This window comes from Vanellus vanellus (genome assembly GCF_965231255.1).
Source record: "Vanellus vanellus genome assembly, chromosome: 20".
Classification (NCBI taxonomy): domain Eukaryota; kingdom Metazoa; phylum Chordata; class Aves; order Charadriiformes; family Charadriidae; genus Vanellus; species Vanellus vanellus.
The window spans coordinates 2,109,350-2,125,573 of record NC_138925.1 but is presented as its reverse complement, the minus strand read 5'-3'; the positions used below and the strand labels follow the sequence as shown (position 1 = coordinate 2,125,573).

Below are 16,224 nucleotides of genomic sequence, written 5' to 3'. Positions count from 1 at the left end.
GAGGTGATTTTCAGGGTGCCCCGAGCCCCTCCGGATGCCCCAGACTCCCCCTTTTGCCTCTCGGTGTGCTCCACCCTCAGCACCATCCGACTGTTCTCTCACAGCCCCACCGCGGAACACCCTGAGCTGCGAGGGGAACACGGGGACGCGTCCCCCCCAGGCGCCACCCGCAAGTTGGGGGACACGGACAAACGCCCCACGCGGTGAATTCACTGGAACAAGACTTTATTTTGAAGAGGGAGCGAATCTCAACTCAAAATCATTCTGACGGCAGAGAGAAACAAACATCACGAACTCATCAAGGAACGACACCAGAGGCGTCATGCCTCCAGGTTTGCAGACGCTTCGGCAAGAGATTTCCCCCCCAAAATTAATTTTCTTTCCTATTAATCCCCCCATGTGTAAAAATAAAAAGACCAAACGCAAATCCACAGCGTCTCTGGCACCTACCAGTCCTCACACGGTTACAGATGAGGGTCCTGAGCACTGCCCGTCCCCGCACGGCACCAGGGAAAGGGCTCTGCCTCCCACAGGGAGCTCAGTCAGATTTCTCCTTCTCCTTCATGTGTAGGAAGACAATGCTGAACATAAAGAGTCCAACCATCATGGAGAAGGCGCCGGCGTAGTAGGGATATGCCGAAGGGATGAAACGTTCGTACTGCGTGTGCTGGAGGGGACGCACGGACACCTGGGAGGGGAGAGAGCCACCCGGTGAGCCCGGCAGCTCACCCGTCCCTCGCGGGAGAGTCATTTTTCCCCGGCCTTACCTGGGTAGAGGAGTAGAGGTGGGTGTAACCCAGCCGGTTATAATCCACTTTAAATTGAAACACTCCGTAGACGTCCGGCAGCTTGAACTGCACGCTGTATTTGCCGCCTGAGAAAGAGATGGTGGTGATGTTCAGGTGACCCAAGCGAGAAGCAGAGGAGAAAACAGCCCCAAAGCGGGGCCGGGGCCGGGCGGGAAACCTACCGTTCCTCTTCAGAAAGGTTCGCACGAAGGGATCGATGCGAACAAACTCCAGCTGAATATCGTCTCCGTCGAAGGGGACCCACTTGCCGTCAGAAAGCTTTTCGATCACAATGCTGTATTCCTGCAACAAACCCACAACGCATAAAGTTAACGAGCGATGCCTGAAAAGGAACCTCTACCCCAAAATTCTCCCAAATTCCTTTTCTCAGCACCCGTGGCGCAGGCTCCAAGCAGGCAAGCCTTACCACGAGGTCGGTGACGGTGTAGGCGTTGGGAGGCGCGAGTTCCCCCACGCGGTGGTGGGACACGGCTCCGACCCGCAGCACTCCCTCCTCCTTGAACACCCAGCGGGACAAGGCAACGGCCAGCTCATAATTACCCGTCTGCGAGTACCTACGGATGAAGGAAGGCTGAGAAAGCGTGGCCGAAAAAATACACCACGTGCCAAAACCCGAACCATTAATAGATGTGAAAGCAACAAAAAGCTAGCCGGGAGGGCAATTGCTTCCCAAAGCCCTTTGTTCCACCAGGCCAAAGGAACGCATCACCCCCAATCTAATTCAAGCTTTCTGCTCTTTCCCCCATAACATGAATATTTTTTCCTTTTTCGCAGGATTTTCTTCAAACAGCTCCCCAAATATTCCTCAGCCAGGAACGCCAGGAAGGCGACCTACCTCTTAGAGCCAGGGGTAGCTTTCTGCACAGCAGAATTGAAGAAGGCATCGCTAAAGAAATCCAGGGAGCCGCTAAAAACAACGCGGGCATTGTTCCGGGCTTGGAGTCCCGCGATCAGGAGGGTGTTCTTCCCAACCGCGTGCGGGTACTGAAAGGGAATGCGTTCAGAAGAGTGTTTAGTTGCTGAAATTTGACGGATTTAATTGCAGAAGTGTAGCCCAAAAGAGGAGAAAAAGTAATGGGGCGTACCTGAGTAATAGGCTTATCTGGGAAGAAGGAGTAAGAGGTGGAAGAGCCAGTCAGGATGTCCAGCACCAGCGGGTTGTCGGGATCCGCCACCATCCTTGCAGGGAGAGGCGCCGTGAGCAGCACCAAGACCCCCCCAGGACCCCCCACACCCTGAGGAATGCACAGCCGCACGAACCTCCTCACCCTTCGGGTGTTGTCAGACAACCCCACATGCCACGAAATGAAATTATTTCTTCAAGATATATAGTCAACCTTCACTAATTTACGTTAAACAACATTGCTAAGTCAACAACTAAGCTGCTTAGGAGATTTTCTTTTTATCGTTATCCGAAATCAAGAGATTGCTTGTGTTAAGGGTCACAGCCAGCAAACCCTGCGCTTACTTCACAGCAACACCAGTATTTTTGGTGTGGCTTCCCCAACAACGGCCCCCGCCCCGTGCTGCAGGTCGCTTACCCGACTCCTCGGAAAAGGATGGGGTTCAGCGCCGCTTTCCCCACAATGGTGGGGGCCTTCAGGAGGTTTTCAGTGTCTGCGACGATGAGCGTGTGCTGGGAGGAAAGGAGAGAGACGGGCCTGAACGTGCTGCACAGGCAGGGGTGTGGGGGTGTGGGGGTGTGTGTGTGTGTGTGTGTGTGTGTGTGTGATGTTTGCTGGGTTCTAACAGCAACGCAACAGCTTCTCTTGCTATTTGAAAGTTAACATTGTTTTTACAGACAATTAAAACCAAACAGCTGTTGGATGAATCTTACAATCCAATTAAAAAACAGCATTTTTTTGTTTAATTATGACAAAATTAAATTAATACTGATACATAATATAAACAACCTTTCGATAAAGACAGCAATACCTATAGTATTTTACTTCCCCCTATTTAACAATTTTCATCCTTAAACCAGGGCAACATCCAGGTACTGCTTCAATAGTTTAATTTAAATAAAAATCAGCAGAATATATTTAGTTCAGACCTTAACATAGGTTTTAATTTTAAAGTGCTGGATGACACAAGGGGAGGGAGAATCATAGAAAAGTGTACGTTTCTATATGGATGTCTGGGACGGAAAATCCCCCTTCCCACATGCGAAGCGTCGCATGCAGTGCCTGATGTGCTTCACTCGCAAGCGAAATCCCCCCCCCCCCCAACACTACAGAGTGTTCAAGCCCACCATCAATGGTGGTGCGACTGCCTGAGATACGGTGGTGATCTGAAACTAAAATCTGAAAGATCAAACCCAGGAAATTCAGAAAGGTGGATTTGAGAGCAGAGATCCCAAACATGCAGAGCTTTGCAGTGTTATGTCATGCTGTCAAGCAGAATTATTTATGACTTTCTTGGGAGGAAGCTGAGAAACAGAGAACAGATGGAAGAAAAAAGGGAAAACAAGGACAGGAGACTCATCCCTAAACCTTTAATTCTAAGTTTTCATTAACAAAACCCAAAATGTACAGACAAACCCGTTTACCTGGCCGGGATCGGATATATCATAGTTGTGATGGTCGATGACAGCCGTCCTTTCCTCATCAAACTCGATCCCACACTCACTGCCCAGCTCTCGCAGCGGGTCACCTGGAAGGACAGAACGGATTCTCTGTTAGGCAGTGAGTTCCAGACATGATGCCAATCTCAGTACTCAAAATAAAAAGTAAATTCAGCTTAAAGTCACACGTTCAGCCCTCTGCGAGCCAAACCCAGAGGAGCATCACACCCTCCCCCAGCTGAATTCTCATTCAAACTGTCAATAAAGGCTGTTTATCACCCATTTCCTTACAGCACAAACCTTGAGGTTCACAACGAGAAATGAGAAACTGCGTTTTCCCACCATTTTTGTTGCAGGAACTCAGAAAAGGATGAACAAACGATTTGCTCACTGCAGAGCATAAGCAGTGTAGGTGCCTGTTATAAGAAGTGGCTGAAATGCGCTAATTTGCTCTGATGAACGCTTGTACTTACCGATGTCCGAGCTGGCAGCGACGAGGACACTGCCGCCACCATCGATGAAAGCAGTGATTGTCTCCACATTGATGTTTCCACCAAAATCTGAGAGCACAAGCCAGAAATTCATGACTAGTTCACAGAAATGATACCACGGCAGAATTAAACCATGACAATACACCAAATCATTTTTATTGTGGCTGAAAGAACCACCGTTAAAGGCCTGGAAACATTCGCAGTCTGCTACTGGGTACTAGACACAAAGGATGACATCTAAAGCACAAGATTAATTAACATTTGCAAAACAGTTGGAAACTCCCTTCCAAAAATGCCACCAAGCTACAAAAGCGCTTGAGTTTTCCCCTCCTGTATTTACCTTCTATGGATGGTGAGAAGATGATCAAGTTGTCATATAGAAACTCTCCGTATTTTATCAGGGACAAGCCCGCATCATCCGCTGTCCGGAAAGTGAGATCGAAACCCCTGTCTGCAGCCACCAGACAAAATTGACAACTTGAATTAACAATTTGAACAATCAGCCATTGGAATGATGTCCCCAGGGAAGTGGTGGATTCCCCGTCATTGGATGTTTTTAAGACCCAGACGGACACGCTGCTGGGCCACCTTGTCTAAACTGGGCTTTTGCCAAGAAAGGTTGAAGGAGATGATCCCTGAGGTCCCTCCCATCCTGGCAGCCTGTGATTTGCATTTCACAAAATCAACACACGTAGAAGCAAAGCAACATCAATACCCTGAGTTTTATTTCCCCAATAAACAGCAGTGTTTTGGAAAAAGTGGTTTAAGGGCTTTCTGGAAGCACCACCCGGGGGTTCCCACATAAAACCAAGGGGGATCACGCCCCTGCAGAGCCCCTTTGTGGCACCCATCAAGCGGAGCCCAACGCTGCAGGGGACCCGAAACAGGGGCACGGCTGGGGGAACAACACCGATCTGCTCCCTCAGCCCGGCCAGGGGACCCCAAACACCCCTTTCTCGCTCAGGAAACCCCGATCTGCTTCCTCAGACTGAGCAGGGGACCCCAAACCCCCACCTCTCCCCCAGGGAACCCCGACCTGCTTCCTCAGCCCGGCCGCGAGTCCCCCGCCGCCTCCCCGAGCCCTACCCGCCAGGCTGCGGAAGAAGAGCGAGTGCGTGTCCCGCAGGTTGCCGTTCTCCAGCAAGACCAGGGTACGGGGCCCCCCCTCAGCCCCGACCGCCACCACCGCCAGGAGCCACCACAGACGGAGCGCGGCCGCCGCCATCTTGCTTGCCGGCGCCGAGCTCCTCCGGAAGTGGGTAGTGCGGCGGCGCAGCCAATCAGCGCCGGGCGCCGCTCTCACGCCGTCCAATCACCGACAGACAGCTCCTCGCCGCCGGCCAATCACCGGGACGCTGTGGCGATCCCCGCGCGGCCACCGTAGCGCCGCTGAGGGGAGGGGGAAGATGGCGGCGGGGCCTGGGCGGACAGCGCGGGCGTCTGCAGGTTCCCAGTAAAAGACCTCAAAATGGCGGTGTCAGATTGGTTTATTGCAGCGAGGTGGGGAGAGAGAGAACACGGTGACAGCGAGCTCACCCGCTGTCCCGCAACCCAGTGTAGAGCGAGAGCGTTTTTAGTGCAAAACCAGAGAGATTTGGCGTCTTCCTGCGTGGCTGGACACCTCAGCGGCGGTGGAATCAGAGGGGGCGGCTGCCGGAGCTGGTTTTGCCCTTTTTGCGCTTGGTGGTGGCGTTCGGCGGGGTCAAGGAGAGGGCCTGGAGGCGGAAGGGTCGGGGCTGGAGCATGGCAGCCGCCTCCGGCCCTGGGAGAGCTAGAAGAAGAGGGAAACTGGCGGTGGTGGGCATCGGCCCTCGCGGAATGCCAAAAACCAGCCGCCTCCTGTGAAAAATCCCCGCTGAGGTGGCGGGAATTGAACCTAAACTGCACTCCCTCAAAAAAAAAAAAAAAAATTGGGGAAAGTGAAGGTTTACCTCGGTTCTGGGCCGGGTCGGGGCGCAGGATGCGGCTGGTGCGCCGGTGTCCAAAGTAGTTGGTGGCGGCGGTCTCGCTGTCGCTCCGGTTCAGCAGCAGCTTGTAGCGGTCCTCCTCCGGCTGGAAGCGGAAAACGCCGTCAGCAGCGCCGGGCTCTGCATTAGCCCTTGGGTTACGGCTTGGGAACAGGGCAAAAAAAAAAAAAAAATAATCAGTAAAATAGGATACAAACGGGAGGAGCGAGGCAGCGTACCGTGCGGTCCTCGCGCTCGGCCGCGGCGCTGCTTCGGGCAGGATGGGGCTGTGGCAGGGCTGGGACTGCTGGGAGAAGAGACGGCGTTAATGAGTTGTCGTCTCCACAACGATCCCCGATCCCCCAATGCCGTTCTGGGCTTACAGAGATTCCAGAAGGATCCGTACCACGCTTCGTGTTAGATTATTCAAATTTTCTAGACAAATTTTCTGTACGCAGAAGATTTTACGAGCGAGCGGAGCGCAGGCATGACCTGCTGAGCCCAAGAGCAGCCAGGCACCGGTGGCACCATCGGGACGCTCCTCTCACCTGCGGGCAGGCGGGTTTTTTGAATGACGGGCTCTGGAATTTTCCAGCAGCCTGTTTCCTCATCCCAGACGGATTCGCGTTTAATCTTCTCCAGATTGCTGTAGTTGCAGTCGCGGCGGACGAGGGACTGCACCTGATCCAGCAGCTGCTGGAAGAGCATCAGGTCTCGCTCCAGGCGGCGGATGGTGCTGAGGTAATCGATCTTTTCCAGCTCAAACTCCGACTGCAGATCTTTGATCTCGGTCTCAGCAGCCCGCAGCTGGGACAGAAAACCAAAATAAATTGTTGGGATTATAAAGGAGAGAGAGTTACTGCGAGTACAGGAATTTGTCAGGCAGGGGGATGGAAAGAGACACACAAAGACTTCAATATTTGGGAAGATTTCTAATTTATAGTTAAGGTGAGATTTGTGTGGAGAGATGATTCCACATCTGTTTCAATGAAAGATTTCTTGCATTTCCTCAAAGCACCGAGTCTTTGAGTGGACCTTAAGTTAACTAATTAATGGACCTTAAGCTAATTCATTAAGTTAGTGTGGTCTGAGTCCAGTGCTAACAAACTCTTGGGACTTCCTAACTTCGATGAAAAAGGTGCAATATTTCTTTGATAACCTAAATACAGAAATAAAGCAAGTTCTTAACGTGCAGACTTAGGACAGCACACAAACAGAGATTGTTTCGAAGCTCCTCTGATTCCGCCTCATCAGAGCAAAACTGATTTTCAAGCATGCCTAAAATTTAAGAGCATTGCTTTTATTTTTTTTTTTTTTTTTTTCCTCCCAGAAAACTTTTCACGGTGTAATTTCCTCCAGGTGCGATAATCCCAACCGGAGGAAGCTGTGCAATAGATTGCGCAGGGCAGCAGAGGGAGTCACATCCTCTCCCATCGCCAGATGTCGTCCTCCAGCCAGTGCGCTGCGCGAGGAACCGGCCTTCCAAACAGGTGGGCTTTGGCATTCCAACAACTTAATTCCCCACCCTGAGGGCTGCTGCGCCTGGTATTTCATGAAGACGCACACAAACAAGCTTATCCTGACTAACGCAGGCACGCGTATGAAATATTTGACGTGGCCAGAGTCATTCTCTAAATGTACTGCCCTAAAACACCTCTTTAACCTAAAAAAATGGGTGAGCAGAGGGGAGAGAGGCTCCCTAAGTCTTCAGCAGGGATAGCGGGGAGCTGCTCACCTTTTCCTGCATCTTCTCCAGAAGCTTGCTCTTGGCTCGCACCTCCTCCTGGATGGAGTCGTAGACGTTAAGCAGAACCCAATCGCTGCTGTCCTCGTCAGACTGCTGCAGGGCGGCCACCAGCTGCATCCTCCGCTCATCCGCGTATTTTTTCCGGCGTTTATGCTTTTCTTTGAGGTCCTTGTTCTTCGCCTGTTCCCCCCCTACCACCTGTTGCTCCAGCATCCACAGCCTGGAAAAGGCAAACACTCCTCTTAGCTCAGTGGTACAAAGAGCCCTCTGCGTAGGCGTGGAGGATTCCTGTCCTTACCTGAACGATGTTTGGGAAGACACAGGACAGAAATAGTGATTTCTGAGCAATCATGGCAAATTCCAATTTATTAACAGTTTCTGTCATAGATACTCCTGTGGACCCAAGGCAAAGTGTGTGTTATTCTGAGCACCTTTGTCGGCACGTGTGTCCGGAAATCTGCATTTACACTCACAGAATTATTTCAAAAAAACCCGTTTTGTGGAATTCGTATTTCAATTCTTATTCCTTGTTTTGAAAGACTCTCAAAGCAAGCACAAAAGGTGCCAAAATTACACAAAGAAATATTCTAAAAGGTGGATAAGGGAGCAGTACGGCTGAAAACCATAGTACAGTTTCTTTTTTGGGGCAGTATCAGCCAGGGTTGGTGACTTGGATGACCTCAGTGTTGCTGGCGCAGACGCATATTTGATACCAAGCTGGTCTCGTGTCCACGCTGCACAGCCCTGTACGCTCTGACACAGAAATGAAGCCATGCTCCAGAGCCATTCTCTTTCGCTGCACGGGAATCTGCAGCAGAGCAGATAACTCAGCTTGGCCAGCTCTGGCTCGAATTGGAGAAAATCCCACTGCTGATAAAACCTCTGCTGATAATAGCCTCTTAATTATCTTCAAACCCATCCAAAAGAGCTCGTTATCCACCAAAGATGACCTGCTATTCTACTGTGCTGCACTTGCCAAGTAGCCTTCGGTTTCGTTTGCTTAATGCGCACTTGAATCCTCGGCTCTGCTGAGTGAGTATCAGAGCTCTCGCAGCCATCCTGATGTGTAAAGCCTTTAACAGGCAGCTTTGAAAACCCCCGTGCCCGCGGAACCAAACCCTCCTGCCTAATCTGCAGAGAACTTTGATTTTAACAATGTAATTGGAAGAGCGTTTTTCGCTTGTTTGTCACAAAAAGGAGTGCTGCAATGGGACCAGTAAGATTTGATATACAGTCAAAACAAATGGTTTCTTTGGAGACCTCTCCATTAACAGACAGAATTGCCTGCAAATTGCAGACACCGCTATTCTAGATTTCTTCATAGCTCCTTTTTCAGCTGGGAGAGACCCAACAGAGCGAGCACGTGCCACAGGAGCTCACAGTAAGGCTGAAAGACTGGTTAAAAAACACAAGACTCTTCAGAATCAAACTCCATCATCCACAATATATCTTATGTTGAGCATTTCTAATTTTAATATAATTCTCTGCAACAGAGTAAAAGAGAGAAATCAGCAGAATTTGCTGAGAGTGTATATTTCTGAAACAGCAACAAACCCCCATATTATTGTGATACGCTGTGTCGTACTCCAACTAAAGGAATTCTCTCAAGATGGCTCTTGCCCAGAGGAAAACCTTCCAGGCAGGATGCCTCCGAGATGGGCCAAGGGCCAGTCTCGTGCCTGCACCCCTCACATCCCAGCCCTCTGCTCCAGGCCCTGAGTCTAATGCTGCCCCTAAAATGTGATTACTGGGAAATTTTAATGCCAGTTCCAGCTGACGTCTTGCAAACATTGTCAGCTGTGTGAGTTAGAGGCAAAAGTGACCTCAGTGACAAAGGGGAGTCGTGGAGGATGCACTCTCCTCCACGCACATGCGCAGTGAGCAGCAGGAAGGCATGCTACCTTACTTGTACTGATACGGGCGGGCTCTAAGTGCCCTTCAAAAGCCATTTTTAAGAGGAGAAGGAGGCTGCCTCCGTAACCTGTTTGGGCACAGTGACCGTCAGACTCAACTTTATAATAACTCCTCATAAATTACACCTGCAAAAAGCCAGAGAAGGAAAAGATCTCCCTGCCTACAGATCTAGGCAGGATTTGTTGTCAGGAAAGCACACTTTTTTTGCATCCACATCTGCAGACACAGACCTCTCCAGAGTTTTCTCTCATAATTCTGGTACTTGGAATCATCGAACGCCGCAGCTAACAGCTATTTATCTGCCCAAATAGGACTAAGTTAATTTTGGGGTAAAGGATACACATCTGCCTAGTTTTGTGCTGCACTGAACTGACAGCTGAAGTTTGACAGCTGTAAGATCATGGAAGAACAGGGATGCTCCTTGCCTGTGTGTGTTGTAAGCAATGCCCAGGAGGCAGTTAGCAGGAGCGGCGGCATCACTGACCTGGTGAGCACCTGCTGCTGGTCTGCAGGCAGTGACATCCCCTCAGCAGTGACGGCCACCTCTGCTCCAGCACTCCCCCTGCTCACACCGCCAGCGTCTAGGACAGGCCGAGGCGCTGCTGGGTCCTGAGGACAAGAAGAAACCAAAAGCTGCGGCTCTGAAAAGCCATAGTGTGAGTACTGGCATAGATGAAGCGCGACGCTACCCACTCGGGTTTATTCAGCCCGGAGGAGAGAAGTAGCCTGAAGGGTACCTGGGCTGCTGTTGGTTCTTCATCTGCTGCAGCAACAGAGTCTTCAGGCAAAGGCATTTCGTCAGGAGTAGTTTCAGTCCTCACGGCAGCTGAAGAGTAAAAGAGGAAATACCCACAAGGTAAGCAACGAGCTCTGTAAAACTAGAGCATAAATCTGTGAAAACATCACGCAAAATCTTCACCAAAAGCTAAAAACTCTGTGTCTGGAAGGAAAAGGTCTGTTATCTGGAGGTGTTCAAGGCCAGGCTGGACGTGGCCTTGGGCAACCTGGTCTAGTGAGAGGTGTCCCTGGCCTACGGCAGGGGGGTTGGAACTTGATGATCTTCAAGGTCCTTTCCAACCTAAACCATTCTATGATTCTATGATTTGACAGGCTGAGAGAGTTGGGGTTGTTCAGCCTGGAGAAGACTCCGAGGAGACCTTAGAGGAGCTTTTCAGTATCTGAAGGGGCCTACAAGAAAGCTGAAGAGGGACTTTTTACAAGGGCGCACAGTGATAGGACAAGGGGGAATATTAGGAAGAAATGTTTCCCTGTGAGGGCGGTGAGCCCCTGGCGCAGGTTGCCCCGAGAAGCTGTGGCTGCCCCATCCCTGGAGGTGTTCAAGGCCAGGTTGGACGGGGCTTGGAACAACCTGGGCTGGTGGGAGGTGTCCCTGCCCAGGGCAGGGGGGTGGAACGAGACAATCTTTAAGGTCCCTTCCAACCCAAACCATTCTGTGATTCTATGATTTATGGTGGTCAATAAAAGCCATCAATGTCCCAGGGGCCATATCAGGTGAGGAACACAGATTTTATAGGGTTGGGAGAGCCTGGTCCTTGTGTTCGCACAGAAATAATCTGTTTCAGAGGCTGCGGAGTGCACGTTTGTAATCAGAGGCGCGGGGGGGGAAGAACCTCTCACCTTGGAAAGTGATAGCATCAAAAATGAAGAATATAGGTTCAAGAATTAACATTGGGCAACAAGTGCTGTGCAAGCACGTTGCAAAACATGCTGTGAGGCACTGCGGAAGTATAAATGAAAAGCAGTAACGAAGAGGATAGCTGGCAACACTTTATAGGCGAGAGGAATATCCACCCTCCGGCAAAGCGATGGTGTTGATAATCCACCGGGAGCCCAAGGGCTGCATCACATTTGCATGCGATGGAAGAGACTGCAGCAGCCACCCTCATCTTGGGCGTGTGAGTCGTGCAAAGCCAATCGGATCAAGACAGAGCAGTGCCTGCTGAGACCAGTCATCTCTGCAGCTCCAATCTCTGCTTGAGAGAAACGCTGCCCGAAGTCAGAAGAAACTCACAGCTACCTGGGCAAAAATTGCATTTCATTGCCTCAAGGCTTACAGGGTGAGGCCAGCCCGGTCCTGACAGAGAAAAGAAGTCAGAGAAATAGGGAAGAGGACACAGCTGGGACAGGGAGTCTTGTGAATGGCTGAGGAGAGCCAGAGTTACCACTCCTGCTGTCGATAAGGGAGGATTGAGAGCAGGGACTGCTGTTGCTTCCAGGCAGCACTTGCTGCAGTAGCAGTCACTGCCACTTTAAAGGTGGCAGCAGCTGTCACAAATCTGACTTTGCAAAACCAGTCTGTGTCTGCTCATGCCTAAAGCATCAGGGAACCCTCAGCCTGCGCTGCCCACCCTCCACCTGCCTCATCCACACCTGCTTCCTTCCTGAGGTTCTCCTCGAGAGCAGACAGCTTGAGATCGTAGTGATTCCTCAGGCGACTGATGTCCTCTTCGAGGCGGGTGCGGGACGCCTGTTCTGCTTCGTAGCTGGCCTTTAGTTGCACCAGCCTCTCTTCGTACTCCTGAAAGGCACAGCAGACAGCCTGACATGACAGCCCTGCTCCGGACTGTACCCAAGGTCACATCTAGGTCCAATCTAGGTCACATCTTATGTCACCCCTATAAAACTTTACCATCCTATATTCATTGACTTTTTCTGTGATTTAAGTTGACACAGTATTGATGGAAGGTGACTAGTTAACCCTAGAAACCACTGTCTTGGGCAGATGTGGTGCCCTGGGAGGAGCTTTGTAATGAGCAAGGAGAGAGTTTGATTTCCTTCTGCCCCTCCCCCAACTCCTCATTCTTCCTCCTGCTCCATATCCCCTCTTTATCTTCATCCTTGTACTGCTCCTAACATCTTGGACTACTGCTTTCCTCCCACCTACTTCTCCCTCCTCTGACAGGAGGAATCTAAATTTCACATGTAGTTTCTTCCTGGAAATCCATTCCAATTCACCTCCAGAGTGGTGGGAACCATGCTGAGAGAAAGTGGCATTGTGAATAAAACCTCCATCAACACACGTTCTGTCCATAGGAGAAGCCCAAGGACCAAAAAATAGGAAGAGAAGTGTTCTGAAAAGGCTGAACCACACAGCCCTGCACCATATTTGTAATGACTATCATCACAAAAACCCACAAGCTTTAGTCAAAGACACTACAGGATACCCCCTCCTGACTTACTTCTCTGATCAGCTGCTTCTCTGCTTCAAGATCTAACTGGGGTTTGAGGAGGGGAGCTTGCTTCACTGCCAGGTGAGCAGTCTCAGCAGGTAGAAGCCCTGCAAAGCAAAGCAGAAATAAAAATCACTCACAATTACTGGGTGGGATGTCTGCAGAATGCCTGGAAACAGAACAAAGAACCTGGCTGCCAGCAAAGAACATGGCAATCCGTGCGCTCCTTTAAACTGTGCTCCTGTGCAAACATCTGCGCTGCCAAAACGCCCACTGGCCCGGGACTCCATAGGTGTGGGGAGAGAAGGAGTCAACGCTGAGCAGAGGGGGAGAGGTTTAAGATTCAGGTATATGAAAGCGAATATAAATCTAATCTTTTTCAGAGAATAACAGGAGACTTGTTTCCAGGGCTATGCTAACAGATTTGGAAGATAAAAGACTCTGGGAAGGAGATGAAAGGTGCAGGGAAATTGCTTTCTTTCTTCACAGCTGTTTCTAAAGGTGGCAGAAAAAAAAAAATAATCTTACAGCCTTATTTCTCTGCTGAAAGTTGCCCTTTTTTTAAGGGGATAATTCTCAAAAGGTGATCAGCTCCCTAAAGGCTGCTCTCACCTGCTGGTTCCCACATTTGCTATTCCTACTTCACAGCAAAGAGCGAGTCTGCTGGGGCTGGGCTGAACCCTCAAGGAGAGGATGGTGCTGCTCTCCTTAAGCAATGCCAGCAGCAGGGCAAAACTTTTCTTCTAGTGCCGAAAATTCACAGTGTAGGAGAACAGGGGCTGAATGCTTAATTTGAAAACATATATCTAATTTTTAATAAAGAATTTTAAATTATTATTTCTTTTGCAGCTCATTTTTGCTCTGCCAGCCGAAACCTCCCTACTGTGACTGACCAAATTCTAGCCACAATGACTAAGAAGAGCTGAGGATTTTAATCACATCAGCATTTTCTAACAGAATTTGTCATTATTAAAAATACTAGGTAACTGGGATGGTCTTTACCAGTGGAATAAGGTCAATCTGGCAACATTGAAGGAGAAGTCCATTACCAGAATGTACAACTCTTCCTCCAACAGGTAAGGGAAAGGATGAGGTGAAATCCACTGAGCATTTTATGTCCAAAAACCACATTTTTCTGTCAAAGATAAAACATCTCTGCGGTCACTAAGGGCTCCCCTACCCGACAAGTTATTGGTGCTCATCTGTTCAGCTAGAATGGCCTTCAGCTTCTTAATCTCCTCCTGATACTCCCTCAGCAGAGCATCCTTGGGGTCCTCGTTGATACAGGGCTTGTTCTTGATGTTTTTCGCTCGATTAGCATAGCGCAAAGTACTGAGGCTTTCGTCATAGTTGTTATCAGCTGGAGATAAGCAGGCTACCATCAGCGTCTTGGTATTCCCTCCGAGGGAGTCTTGCAGCAGCCTGGTCAGCTTCGAGTCTCGGTAGGGGATGTGCTTACACCTGCCGTCAACCAGGGCTGAGATGACGTTGCCCAGAGCTGAGAGGGAGAGGTTGATTTTGGTGGCCTCTTTGAGCCGCTCCCCTGTGGCTCCAGTTTTTGACTGCCTCTCACTTCCTGCCAGATCCACTAAATTGAGTTTTGCGGCCCTAAGGTGGTCCTGCCCTCGCTCATCTGCAAGAAAATAATTCCAGGTCAGGCTCGTAAGAGGAAGCACCTTGACAGTCAAGAAGCAGGACTCTCTTGGCATTACGTTCCGGTTCAAGCCCTGTTCTTTCTCTGCATTTGGGCCCTGACTCCCTTAAGTAAATAAATACCTGTTTAATCTTAGAACTACACATTTTAGTGCTTTTCTGAATGAGGTCTTGCACAGTAAAAATTCATTCTTACTCTCCCAGTGAGCTCTGAACACACACACACACACACACCCTCCACATGTTTCCACAGTGTTTAGAATTTCGAGCAAAGCCTTCTGCAATTAACAAGGTCAGACCATGAGTTTATACAACTTTTAACCTCAGATTGTTTCATGAAGTTAAGCAACGTCTGACTATTGGAGAGAAAAAAGGGAGGAAGCATGAAATGAGGAGTCAACGGGCAGCTAGTTGGAGAGCACAGGCAAAAGAACGGGCTCCCAGAACACCTGCCTGATGTAAAAAGACAGACAGGAAGGTCACCTCTACAGACCACCATGGGAAGGCTGGAGTAGACAGTATGTTGGGCAACAGTTTTTTCCATGAACTCCCAAACTGCAGCTTTTCTCAAGGCTGGAATCCAACCTACCCTAATCAATGGACGTATTCACGAAGTTTCTTGAAGCGCTTTAAAAGACAAAGCACATCCTATCAGATACCACCAAGGACCACCATCTGGCTTTCTGTCCCGAGACAGCTCCAATGTTCCAGAAGCCCAGCAGATCTCCCCTTTCGCCCAGATCGCTGTAAAACTGCGCTGTGACTCAGCACACAGGCATGCTTGGTGACATCTGTTCCTCCTCAACTCACGACATTCTCAGCGAGAAAGTAAAATGAAGGAATGCAGGCGAGAAACAAGAAAACTGCAAGAAATCGAGACTGCACTCGGCCCGAACAACCTGGATGAGGAGCTGGATCTCAGTGAGTGAGGAGTCAGACCCAGTGAGCTGGCGGATCGTAATGCTTTAAGGCAAGAGAAGATGCGAGTTGAAGTTAACAGCTAGCTCTCCAGCTACCTGGAAGCACACCTCACGCATGTAATCTCTGCTTCCTGACCTGCATCTTGGGGCTGGATTAACGTGGTGACACAAATTCCCTGTGACTGAGAGAAAGCACATCCGGTTGCTTTAGGAACCCCTCATTTTTTCTGGCTACTTTCCCTGCCTCACGCAAAGAGTTGGACATACACTCCCAAATCACAGACTAGTGTCCTAAGTGCTGGACCCCACTCTTGGATGTCCATGTCCTAATCATCCCTCACGATCACAACCTGAGTTCAAGGGAAGAGCTCTTTAGCGCTCCAAGCAAAAAGAGCATCAAGGTTTTAACTGAGTCCGCCCTCTTCCAGAGAGCCTTCTAGAAAACCTAGCCTTGAATTTAGTCAGAGTTAAGATTTATGGCTGTGGACAATACCTAAACACAAGCAATAAGTAATCTGATGCATGGGGGAAAGTTAAAAGTTCATGGGTAAACACCAAAAAAATCTAAAATCTGTTGCCCCAGGATATTTCCCCAGTTACAGCAATGGATTGTTAACTGTGGAACTTAACGTCTGCTGCCGAGCAAACTTCTTGTTTCACTCCAGATCTTTCTGGCATGTCAAGATATGGGAGAATTAGGAAAAAAACAGATGGACCTTAAATAGAGCACCCTCTCACTATCCTTTCTGAGTGCTGGGGTGAGCGGACAGTCCCAAAAAGTAGGTTTTCTAACCCTTTCCCTCCTTCCCTCAGTTTATGTAAACACTGACAGGCAATTAAAAAGTTGTTTTGGTTTCTGCCAGTCCTTTTACCCACAGAGGCTGTTTGTTTCCATCTTGGAGCTTAGTGGTTTAGTTTCCATGGTGTAACAAGGTCCCCAGGCTCTTGCTAACATGCCTGCAGCAGCCCAAAAGCCTTGCCCGTCTAATT

General features: G+C 49.7%; 2 protein-coding genes across 2 annotated transcripts in view; both read right to left on the bottom strand.

The window, feature by feature from the left end:
• Positions 1 to 208: 208 nt before the first annotated feature.
• Positions 209 to 5,218, bottom strand: DDOST (dolichyl-diphosphooligosaccharide--protein glycosyltransferase non-catalytic subunit). The gene is made up of 11 exons (XM_082493544.1): positions 4,950 to 5,218; positions 4,204 to 4,314; positions 3,846 to 3,932; positions 3,358 to 3,461; positions 2,351 to 2,445; positions 1,895 to 1,988; positions 1,645 to 1,793; positions 1,216 to 1,363; positions 971 to 1,091; positions 768 to 874; positions 209 to 688 (listed from the first exon to the last, which is right to left on the bottom strand). The coding sequence occupies exons 1-11, from the start codon at positions 5,086 to 5,088 to the stop codon at positions 539 to 541; spliced, it is 1,305 nt and encodes a 434-aa protein (XP_082349670.1). The 5' UTR covers positions 5,089 to 5,218; the 3' UTR covers positions 209 to 538.
• KIF17 (kinesin family member 17) overlaps positions 5,208 to 16,224 on the bottom strand; it is a gene marked incomplete at its 3' end in the record, with an annotated part of 21,044 nt that continues 10,027 nt past the window's right edge. The window contains exons 6-14 of the mRNA XM_082493492.1: positions 13,827 to 14,294; positions 12,671 to 12,768; positions 11,862 to 12,009; positions 10,208 to 10,296; positions 9,955 to 10,079; positions 7,545 to 7,776; positions 6,358 to 6,616; positions 6,049 to 6,116; positions 5,208 to 5,915 (exon numbers count right to left, since the gene is read on the bottom strand). Of these exons, the coding sequence (XP_082349618.1) occupies positions 5,208 to 5,915; positions 6,049 to 6,116; positions 6,358 to 6,616; positions 7,545 to 7,776; positions 9,955 to 10,079; positions 10,208 to 10,296; positions 11,862 to 12,009; positions 12,671 to 12,768; positions 13,827 to 14,294 (2,195 nt within the window). The remainder of the gene's footprint in view (positions 5,916 to 6,048; positions 6,117 to 6,357; positions 6,617 to 7,544; positions 7,777 to 9,954; positions 10,080 to 10,207; positions 10,297 to 11,861; positions 12,010 to 12,670; positions 12,769 to 13,826; positions 14,295 to 16,224) is intronic.